The sequence below is a fragment of the Ciconia boyciana genome, chromosome 1, assembly GCF_034638445.1.
Source record: "Ciconia boyciana chromosome 1, ASM3463844v1, whole genome shotgun sequence".
NCBI lineage: Eukaryota > Metazoa > Chordata > Aves > Ciconiiformes > Ciconiidae > Ciconia > Ciconia boyciana.
This window is the reverse complement of record NC_132934.1, coordinates 148,339,402-148,350,800: the sequence shown is the minus strand read 5'-3', so window position 1 is coordinate 148,350,800 and position 11,399 is coordinate 148,339,402. Positions and strand designations below refer to the sequence as shown.

The 11,399-nt window shown below is 50.6% G+C and overlaps 1 protein-coding gene across 1 annotated transcript in view; it reads left to right on the top strand.

The window, feature by feature from the left end:
• Window positions 1-7,290: 7,290 nt before the first annotated feature.
• Window positions 7,291-11,399, top strand: part of LONRF2 (LON peptidase N-terminal domain and ring finger 2) — a 37,107-nt gene continuing 32,998 nt past the window's right edge. The window contains exon 1 of the mRNA XM_072849698.1: window positions 7,291-8,159. Coding sequence (XP_072705799.1) covers window positions 7,394-8,159 — 766 coding nt within the window. The 5' untranslated portion in view covers window positions 7,291-7,393. The remainder of the gene's footprint in view (window positions 8,160-11,399) is intronic.

The window sequence follows — 11,399 nt, the reverse complement described above, 5'->3', positions numbered from 1 at the left end:
AAAGAAAAAAAAAAGGACAAACACTCATTGTTTAGGAGGTGGAAACTTGCCTTGTCCTGTCTGCTCTTGACTGGCGAAGAACAACAGACGTGTTACTATTTTGCTATGTTCTCTCCAAATTTTATCTTCCAACCTGCCTATGCGTTTTGTAGGCTGCAAGACTTTTAGGGCCATGGATGTCATCAGGAGGTTTCTAATGCTTGAGCTGATGATAGCAATAAGGTTCAAGGTGATGGGTGCTCTGTGAGGGGCCCACGCTGAACACCTCACCAGGAATCACATTACAATTAAAATTGGATTGCTGTAGCATGGACTCACAGAGTATTCCTTGAGTTGGGTCATGAAGACAGCGATCAGTAGTTTCCAGGGGGAACAAGACATTGCACTGCTCTCCATCTGTAGGGACATGATCTCTTTTCTGCCTTAACACTGTCAGCTCTTCATAATGTTTTTCCCATCTGACCCACATTTCATTTTGTTAGCATAATGTCTGGGAGTTTCATGAAAATGTGTCATAGGCTGACTCACAGTAAAGAAGCGATCAGGACAGGACAAGAAAGTTTCTTGCAGGCAAAACAGTATCTTATGTGTGCGTCTAATTGACATTATTCACCTTTCTCATGCTGAATTGCAACTGACCAAGAATTTTGAAGCGGGGAAGGAATTCACACTTCAGATCCAGCTTTGCCTTTGGTGAACCCCAGGCAGCACTCCCGAAACAAAAGCCCCCGCACCACTATTTATGAGGGTAGTACCTGGGCCTCAGCACAGGAACTGCGGGAAGTTGTGACCATAGATAGGATGCTCGAGCACACCACCAGGATGTCCTTCTCCAGGCTCCTAGAAAATCTCTTCCAGAGCACAGCCTCAGAGAAGACTTGCTGGTGTGCAGTCTCACATCAACATTGTAAAACTATAAGGGAATCCCTTCTGAAAAGGGGCAAATTGCTACATTTCAATGGGTCCTTTTTTAGCTAATAGTAGTAGTTGGAAAACAAGATGTCTCTCAGTGAAAAATACCATGTGAAAAGCTATGTAAGATTATATGTACGCAAAAGTCAAGCATGACAAGAGTGAGATAAAACATCTGAGAAGATAATGATGTCCTAGCAGGACCAGGAGAGAGTGTACCTTGAGAAACGCTGATCCTTGTCTGTATTTCCAAGGCAGCCCATCTCCCTCAAAAATGTTTGTGCAGCACTCCAGAAATAGGAGAGACCCCCACATGCCAATAGATGTCTCCTGTACCCACGGAGATGCCACCTGCTGTGCCCACCATCCAGCTGGACAACCACCCATGTGGGCAGCTGGCACCAGAAGGGATTTGGGATGCCACCAACTGCAGTGTGCTATCCTGCTTTTTAAAACAACCTCAACGCCAGATGCCAGAAGGGTCCCTTGCCATGGTGGGTGTCATCTCACTGAACTTCAGGATGCCCTGGCGCGACATGAGCCTGGGCGACAGCACTTTCCACCCACGCGGGTTAAATGCTTGGGCCGTTAGCTTTCAGCCTGGTCCAGGTGCTGCTGCACTTACGCATGTGCAGCAGCCCAGAGGCATGCGCGTGGGGCTTTGCTAACCCACAGTTCAAACAGGGATTGCAACACAGGTGTAATTTGACCCATTTTCACCACAGATTTGCTTGCAGAACCCCCTCCCACTCGGTGGGCAAACTGACCCCGGGTATCCAGAGGTGGATGGAGATCGGCGCCCAACAAGGGGATGTTCCCCTCCAACCCTGTGCCTGCCAAAAGCCCTGACGGTGCCGGCAACAGAAACACAGGTCTTGCTATTTCTTCAGGCATGTGAACCAGCACAATGAAAAATATTTGTGATATTCTGAAAATCCAAGCTGATGCTTACTGAACAAGACTGAAAAATTCCCCGACTCTATGCTAGGAAATAGCAAAGCAACTGATGTGGAAAGAGACCTCTGTCAGGTAAGCTAACCGCGTCCGCAGCTGCGTGTGCCGGGACGGCAGCCACTCCCCAGCCCACCAGGCGCTACTGCTGGCCTCACCTTCCCTGTAACCCTCTGATTAGGAAAGAGGTGGTGTCAGGAAAATTTGCAACTGACCCATGCCGACCGAGGAGAGAGGCTTGGACACAATGTAGAGAATTACAGAAGTAAATATTTATTAATGTGCATGAGGTGTTCCAGCCAAATTGGGGCACCCCGAATGTGGTTTTACACAGGGTTCTTACACCCTTCAAACGTTCAGGTACAACACTATTTGACTAATCACTAACACCCACGCTACTGATTACTAATCATAGTAAAACTTCGTAAAGCAACTATAGTTTTGCTGCATTCTTGCTGCTCGTCTATTGATCCAGACATCCCTGGGGTCCATCTGCTAGAGTTACTTATCTAGGAGGCCGGACGACGCTGGGAGGGTTTCAAAAACGTGTTAGGGCGGGTAGGATGCTGGTGGTATCTTAGTTGTCCTGGGGTATCCTTTATCCTTCATGGACAGCTCTAAGTTCCCAAGAAGCAAAGTCCTTATTTCCAGGGCCAGACCATCCTTTAGTTTGTTTTACTTAAGCATGAACAATACCTAAGTCTGCAGTAAAATGCCACTACCTCGTTACATTACAGTGTATAATGTGAACTCCTACATATTAACAAAGTTAATACACTTTCATACCGTAAAGAACGATTGATATAATAGTTAGGGAAGGGGATTTTCTTAACAGTGCTTATCTCAGAGTGAGGAGCCGCTTGTTCCGCACGGCAGATACCGGAAGGGAATCCAGTAGTACAGTTTATTTGGCTTCTTTTGCATCATAGGATGTGTTAATGATTTGTTAGACAATTATTAAGCTGTTTAATCTTCCAGTCAGCCCGTGCAGGATGTGGTTAAGAATAATATCTTTTGTACACGATACGTGTGTGTCATGCTGAAAGGACAAGATCCGTCTTGGTGGCTGGGATGTTGCAAGGAAGCATGAGAACCTCCAAAAACAGTCTTAGCTCCTGTGATTCACAGCAGCTGGATTAACACATTAAACATCTTCTGGGGAAAAAGTAGTCTTCATTATGTTTACATCAATAGATTTTAGCCAGCACCTTTTTCATCACTGGCACTACCCTGCAGCTTTCTTATAGAAATGATACTTCTGAAAAAAGGCTTTTAAAAAAAATTAAAAATTGTATTTTTGCTATTTCAGCTGGGGCAATTCATTAAGCTGACAAAGACTTTAGTAGTAATAATCATACAATGACCTTTTCTTTTGAAAGCTGCAAAGCCTGTAATAAATGAGGCAGTGATTAGGGATGGAGAAAAGCAGTTGAGAAAATGTGCACATATTTGTGAAATATTCCAATGCTGTAGCCCTGAATTTTATAGAAAAGCACATGAGGAAATGTATAATTCTGCTACTGCAGCAAGGTATGACTAATGCAAATTAACTGCATGGTAACCGGTGAGAACATTATTGTTTGGATGCCCATTAACTGAGTAGCTGCTTTCCTGTGCACTGAAAGAGCCATGCATCCTGTAGAGAAAATACTATGTGATTAATTAAAATTGTATCAGGTTAATGCATCAAGGAGACAAGTTAAATAAGCATACACAGCCTTAATTATGCGGTATCCTAATTTTTGTGTCTTTGACTTCACAACTTCAGCAACATTTTAGTCTGGTACGTGTGTGTGGGCCTGTGCACTGATTATATCCTATCATTCTTTTCTAACTAACTTATTCCGAAACAATAAAAGACCGAATTCCTCCACAAGATCATCAAAACAAACTGGAGTTTAACACTTCAGACTACCTTGGAATAGAAAAGTGTTACAGGAATTAAAAATGCCCTCCAAATATGTAAATGCTGTCATTTGAAATTTGCTTCATCTCCTCCTTTCCCCTTCAAACTTCAAGTAAAATTCTACCCTGGGGGAAACCCTGGGAAAGCTGGGCCTCGGGAAGAAGTTGAAAATTAGCCTAAAAAATGAAAGGAAACCTAGTGTCAACTTTGAAGTGTGTACGAGTGACTCAGTGGAGTCAGCACCTGTAATTCTCCCCTTGGAAAGCAGATGGACTTCTGCATGTTGCTTGAGAGAGCGTGATGAGGCCACTTGTAAGTGGAAACATACTATTAACAGGAAAATAATACTGCTAACGGGGAGCACCTCTAACAACCTGCCACAGAGTGGCTAATTTTGGGTGATTTTTTTTTTTTTTTAAGATGATGAAGCCAGCAGAATTTTTGCCATCGTTTTGGTGAGTACAAGAGGAGGTCCTTCATCTCCTGCAGAAGGCAACATTTCAATCCTACACAGTAGCTACAGCTTTTCTTCTAATAAAAATTATAAATCAACTTTGGTGTTTCAGTCGGCTTTCAGATTCTTTATGAAAAATCAGTTCTGCTTTGTGGCTGTTGCAATCAGTCACTCATATTTCGTCCAACAAGAAGCCATAAACCATGCGACCACGTCACGCGGCACCTGTTCCACCGGAACTTTTTGGCAGGAGTCTCCTATGTCACGTTCGCTGACCTTGGATGAATAACCTGGGCATACTAACGATAACTTCAGTGAGAAGCAGGAGCTTCTTAAGTATAGATCGTTAATAATTTTACTTTAGTTTCTTCCCCTCTGTTTCTTGCTGTTTCTTAGGCTATCATTCTTTCCTGCAAAGTATTAACACTCGGGCTCCGGGAATTCTTACCGATGTTGCAGAAGGGAGTTGTATCAAAGTGGCTTTGTTGCTCAGATAGCGAAACAGGGGATACAAGTGCAGGGTAATGCCATGGCCAGACGTACAAATGAACCGTGTTCTGGAGCAAGAAGACCTGCGAAAGAAGATGGCCCCCAGAATAAGCACCGAGAAGAGCAATGCAGGTGTGCTCAGACACCTGTGGAGAGCAATTCTGTACATGGGAGGAAGGAAAAAGATGGCACGCTGAGTCAGTTTGAACAGCAGCGAGGTAATTTTGTTCCCTCGCAAATAGATTTCTTGGAAAAAATAGAGGTTGTATCCCAAGAGGCTATTGATCGCGTTGCTAAATGAAGTAGTCGCCTCACCTAGCAGTAGGTTCTTCTAGAAGCACCTGCTAAGCGTTGATGAGGAAAGGACCGCAGCCCTGCCAGCATGCTGGCACGGCACGACACACGCGCAGCAGCAAATGGAGGGGCTGACCAGCCGTGTTCAACACCACCACCTGAGCCGGTACCCCCCCAGCCGCCCATCAGAAGGGACCGTCGGAGGTGAAGGGCCGTCACGCGGCAATCCCAAGACACATGGGGAAAAGCGGCGTGGCAGGACTGACTCGCCTGCTCCCTCCTTCCGCAGGAAAGCAAGGAGGGCTGCTGGGGACTTCCCAGCCAAAGAGCCTAATGGCCAGGGGAGCGGGACAGGAGCAATCAGCAAAAATGCTGCTGCTCCTTGTCAGGGTCCCAGGAACCAGAGAACAACGCTGGGGGTGGCTCAAGCAGCGAGTCCACGTTTTCATCATCCGTCCAACATCCTGTGGCTTGTCCTTCATACAGCAGAGCAGAACTAGCCGTACCGCTTCTGTCCTCTATGTGATGGATCACGTCCCCAGCTGACCTTGATAAAATGGCAATGGGATTCAATCCCATTGTAATTCCAAGTGAAAATTTCAAGAGTGAGGGAATAGTGATGGAATGCTGAGGTCAGCTTCTGGGTAGAAACCGTGGGCCAAGGAGGGTGGTGCAAGTGTCGGACCGCTGAGCATTGCTCAAAGAACCATTATTAGAAACATTAATAGTGCAAAAAGGGTAAGTCGTGGACAACTTAACACACACACGCTGTTTTGCAAAGCAACTATAGTTCTACGGCCATCATCCACCTGCTGCTTTATTGATCTAGACATCCCTGGAGTCAGTCTTGCTACAGTTTCTTATCTATGATGCCAGATAAGGGGAGGGTTCCACAGAGATGTCGGAGGGGCTAGGATGCTGGCGTTACCTCGGTAGTCCAGGGGTATCCTTTATCCTTCGTAGATGGCTTCAAGATTCCGAGAAACAAAGGTCCTTACCTTCTGGGTGGGGGCTGTCCTGCTCCTCCTTGCCATGAGCTGGGGTCCTTTGGTTATGCTTACTTCACCATGAATATTGATGCTTACTTAAGCATGACTATGCGGTATAAGATGTAAACTGTGTATATCTTAAGAAAGTTAATACAATTTCATACTATTAAGAAAGCTGATACAATTTCATGCTATGGAGACTAATTGGTCTGAGGAATGAGGTTTTCCTAACACGGGTTAAGAGGCCGTCATCTGGGGACTGAAGGCCTAGCAGGAGAGAGGCAAAAACCAGAATACCCTCCGCTGGGAAGCAGCTGGACATGGGTACCTCCTCGTTCGACTGACAGGCTCTCCACTCCTCCGAACGGTTTGTTTACAGCAGCGTCTAAAATAAACGTTGCCTATTTTTTTTTTATTTTACTCCTGTTATTCCTGCGGAGCAAGTTGGATTCCTTTCTGACTCACGCATGATTAACTAACTTCCAGCTGCATTATCTTTATTGCTGCTGCCGATGCACAAGCCAGCGCTCAGCACGACTCGCAGATGCCCCGCTGAGCTGGCAAGGCTGCCACTTAGAGAAAAGGGTTTTTTTCTGAGAGTTGTGGGCTTTGGGGATTATTATTATTATTATTTTATTTATTTAAGAGAGAACACGTGCTTGCTTTCCCGGGGACCCGGGAGATACAACCAAACAATAACCAACGTACCCCACCCCAACGCACCCCGTGCGGGGCTGCTCTCGCCCCATGCGGAGGGGCCGCGCCCAGCAGCCGGGCGGCGCCGAGGGAGGCCCTGCGGCGGCGGCAGCAGCAGCCCCGCCGCCCGGGGCCGCGCCCGGCGGGAGGGGAGCGGCGGGGCGGGCAGCCCCGGCGAGGAAGCGGTTAAGGCCGGGCACCAGGAAACGGGAAGGAAGAGGCCGAGCCCAGCAGGAGCCGCACAGCGGAAACCCACCCGCCCCCCCCGCTCCCGCAGCAGCCGCCGGCGGGCCAGGCGCACGTGCGGGCGGGGCAGCGCGGCGGCGGGCGGGCACGTGCGGCACCGGCACCTGGCGGCGGCGGCCGCCGCCCGGCGGGCCCGGAGGGAGGGAGGGAGGGAGCGCTCCCTCAGCACCGCCGCCCCGGGGGAGGGCGGCCGGAGGCGGGTTATACAACCGGCCGCCCTTTACATAAGCCGGGAGCCGGGCCCGCGGGGGCGGTGCGAGCCGCCCCCATCTCCCCCCGCCCCTCCGCCGCCCCCCTCCCCGCCCGGGAGCCGCCCCCCTGCTGCAGCGATGTGACCCGCCCCCTCCGCCCGCCCTCCCTTCCGTCGCCGTCCCCTCCCAGGAAGGAGCCGGAGTCGGCAGCGCCGCGGGCCCGGCATGGAGTAGGGCGGCCCGGGGCCGGCGGCGCCGCGCGGCCATGGAGCTGGGCCCGGGGCCCTGCGCGCTGTCCCCCGCCGCCGGGACCGGGACCGGGGCCGGGGCCGCTGCCGCGGCGGCGGGACCCTGCGCCGAGATGCTGCAGGTGGCGGAGGAGGCCTTCCGCGGCGGCAACTTCGAGCTGGCGGCCGAGATCTACGGCTCGGAGCTGGCGGGGCTGCCGCAGCCCGAGCGGGGCCTCTGCCTCCGCCGCGCCGACGCGCTGGCGCGGGCCGGCCGCATGGCCGAGGCGCTGGACGCCTACGGCGCGGCAGCGCGGCTGGCGCGGCTGCGGCCCGAGGAGCTGCGGGAGCTGGCCGAGAGCTTCGCCCTCAGCATCCGCGACAAGGAGCTGCGCCTCCCGCCCTGGGGGAGCGGCGGCCCCGGCGGCGGGGCGGAGGGCGAGGGGCTGGGCGACCCGGCCTGCTGCCGCCCGCCCGAGCTCTTCGCCTGCCCGCTGTGCCGGCGGCTGCTGTGCGAGCCGGTGACCCTGCACTGCGGGCACACCCACTGCCGCCGCTGCGCCGAGCCCGGCGACTGCGGCCGCTGCCACCGCCCGCGCCGCCCCGCCGAGACGACCCCCGCCGCCTCGCCGCCGTCGCCCGCCGCCGCCCGCCCGCGGGTCAACGTGGTGCTGGGCAACCTGCTGCACAAGTGGTTCGGCGCCGAGAGCCGGGCGCGGCGGCTCCGCGCCGAGGGCGACGCGCTGCGGGAGCGCCAGGAGCTGCCGGCCGCCCTGGAGAAGTACAACCAGGCCCTGGAGATGGGTGAGCGGCGGCGGGGGAGCGGGAGCGGCGGAGGAGGGCGCGGGTGCGAGGCGGGGGCAGCGCTGCCCGCCGGCCCCCGGGCTGCCCCCCCCGCAGCAGCCGGGCGGGGGGGGGGTGGTGGTGGTGTGTGGTGAACGGTGGGAGAAGGCACCTGGGGGAAGTTTTGGGAATGAATCCTCCCAGCGGGTCTCCTCACCCCCCCCAAGTGAATGGCTATTTTTGTTCCGCTGTTATTTTTGTCCTTGCTCAGAAGGTGCCTGGCGTTTAACTGCCTGCAGTCGATGACTCATTATGCAGTATTTCTAGAAAACCCGCTTTCCCATTTGTGGGGAAACCATCTTTTAGTAAAGGATACGCAGTAGTGGTCGCGTTAAACCCTCCCGCGGCTTCGTGGAAGAAATTAGTGTGTGGATCGGATTAATTCAGCTGCATGCGGTTGCATCTTCAGCAGAACGTAACCTTTGAAAACACATAACGGCATGTGAATAGGCATAGAGGCTCAGAAAACTTCCTTTATCTTGCACTGTGCAAAAATATGCAAGATAAAGCTGCACTCTGACTCGCGGAGATCGCCCGCCCGTGTTTTGAGTGTAACCTCTTTACAGGCACGCAGTATTTCTGCGTGCGAAGTATTCTCTGAAGAGCCTAGAAGGTCTGCCGGCCCCCTCGGCCAGGCCGATGGCAGCCTTAGTTTATCCAAGCTAGGCTGTTTTCAGTCCCTGCGCCGAGTAGGAGGTGGATCCTGCTCGCTCGGTTGTAGCCTTATAGTAATGCTTGTGTGCGTGCGTGCTCCCGTCTCGTTTGCTCTGCGAGCGGTGGGGGTGGTACAGCGGCAGGAGTGAGTGTCTGCAGCGCCTGGAGGGAGGCGCGGAGCTGGGAAGAGCCGGGATCTCGGCACATCCCCCGGGATCTGCCGCTCCTCCAGCCTCAGCGGGGTAGATGTCCGCTGTAGTTGGGGAGGAAGGGGGGAGAAAGCCTCGGTCGTGCTAACAGAGGCGAAATCCTGTGGGTGAATCTCTTCGGAAGACAAATGTAGCGAAAACTGTGCCTCTCCTCTTGAAGAACTCCTTCCCTACTTGGAGTAAAATGGCCTTCCTTGTTCCTGGTTTTTAGTTCTAGGGATAAATGGCTGTAATTTTTTTGTTTTCCTTTTATTATTATTTTGCCGGCTGCTGTGGAGAGAAAAACACCATTATGTTAGTCCCTGACTTGCTCTCATTTTTTGCCGTGGTTGCATGATAGATAGGCACCTGAGATACAAGAGTTCGGGACAGCATAGCATACTATCACCTCGCAGCTGATGCTGGCCATGGAAACGGTTAGTTCGGCTATTTATTCCACTTTTCCAGCTACATGTGACAAGTTTTCAGTCCTAGCTGAGTCCTCTCTGTAAAACTGTTAGGCGGTTTAGCTGAAGTAATCTCTATTAAAGTAGGGCAGGATGGAGACCTCAGGAAGGAAGGTGAAGCAGAAGGAGGGGAGAGGCTTGATGTAGGTCACTGGTGGATACAGTGAGTTTTTAGTACTGGAGCCTCTTAAAGTTTTAGGTTCAGGGTCCCACTGCTGGGGAAAATAGCATCTCATCAATGAAATCAGTGCTTGATAGGATTTTGAGAGAACTGTTTCCTGCTGTTGCATGTGCTTCTTGCTGTGTCTGCATGGGGGTGAATTAAAGGGGAGACCGTAGTGCGCTGCTAGCACGCTCACACGGCCTGTCCTTCCCTCTCCTGTCCCTGGAGCACCTATCTCCAGCCATGGCTGCTGTGCGTCAGGGTCTCGAGATAACTCCCTTGCAGTGTCCTTATTTCTGTCTTCTGTGATTTCCCAAGCACGCTGGGAATCTGTTCAGAAACTCCTCACTCTGTCAGTGACACTAAAATTACTTAATAAAGTTTTTTTTTGATTCTAATTAAAATTAATAGCAGGTATCTTGCTAGATTTTGAAATCCTAAAACTATAGGCTGACATGTTGTAACATCCCAGTAGCGGATCCAAATTCCTGTTGCTGTAAGGGCAGCCTACCCCCCAGCCTTTCACCTTTTTTGCTGTTTTGTGTGTGCCGATGCCATTTCTCACAGGTCAAACTGCTGTCTGAGCCTCGTGTTCTGAAATTCTTACCACGTGCTCGTCAGGTACTGCCTTCTGGCTTGCTGGAGTTGCCTTCTTGTTTTCCAGCCAAGTATCTCAGTAAATAGGAGGAAAAAAAAAAAAAAGAAAAACATGGCTGTTTTCTAACTCTTCAGGACCTCTTAAGTGTTAGCATATGGGCAACTTGAAATGCTTATAAGCTACTGTCAGGTATTTAAGACTTTTAATGTGTGAGAAAATAACTGCTTTTTTTAACCTCCAAATGCTTATGTATTACTATTGAGAGTCAAGGGCGTGGGTATCCCTTTAATTTATTTTTAGAGACTGAAGGCACATGAACACATTGATTATACAATTGCTGTATAAAGTTAGGTGAAACTCCAGGCTTCTTGGCAGGATGCATGGTTCAGTGGGATTTTTTTTAATTGGTGTTTCTTGTGGAGTATTTTCCTGCTCCATCTGCAACAACTGGCTTTGTGTGATGTAATATTAAAGCAAGTTTTCTAGTTACCGATCACTTCTCTCATTCTGGTTGCGACCTTCTGTCTTCTGATTTGCATTTTAGTTCTCGAGGTGCTTCAAGTCTAAACTATAAAAAGCTCCTGTCATGTAGGCAGTACGCTTATTTCCAGTACAGTCTGGAATATCTGCTCCTAATTTCAGGTCTCAGAAGAGGTCTGCGTGCCTTCAAGTTGTCAGCTTGTTCCAGCTGAACAAGCTTATTTGGTCCAGTCTTGAAAAAGCTTACTCTTAGCAAGTGTGTTCATCTTTTATCCTTAACTATCAGATCTACAATGCCAGCACTGCTCCTGTGTTCGCTCTGATAGTCTGCTGTGGATTCAAGCGTGGTCGTGTAGGTTGTTCTGTTGTTTTAATGAAAATCAGCTTTACTATTTGATCCTTTTAGGCCTCTTGAGATGCCCACGGCTTGGTGATCTCTGCTGTTTTAAACCAAGTCGCTGGCTTTTTTGCTGCCATAGACATTGGAATAGATCCCTCATTATTGCAAGGTATCTAATTACCACAGCTTCAAAGCAAGCACATGTCAGGCTGCTTGAAAGGAAGCATTTGTTTCCAGCTGGATCAGTCTTTGTGCCAAGCTTTATGCTGTTCAGTTATCATAATATCAAGTATTGTCCAAATCTTGCTCTC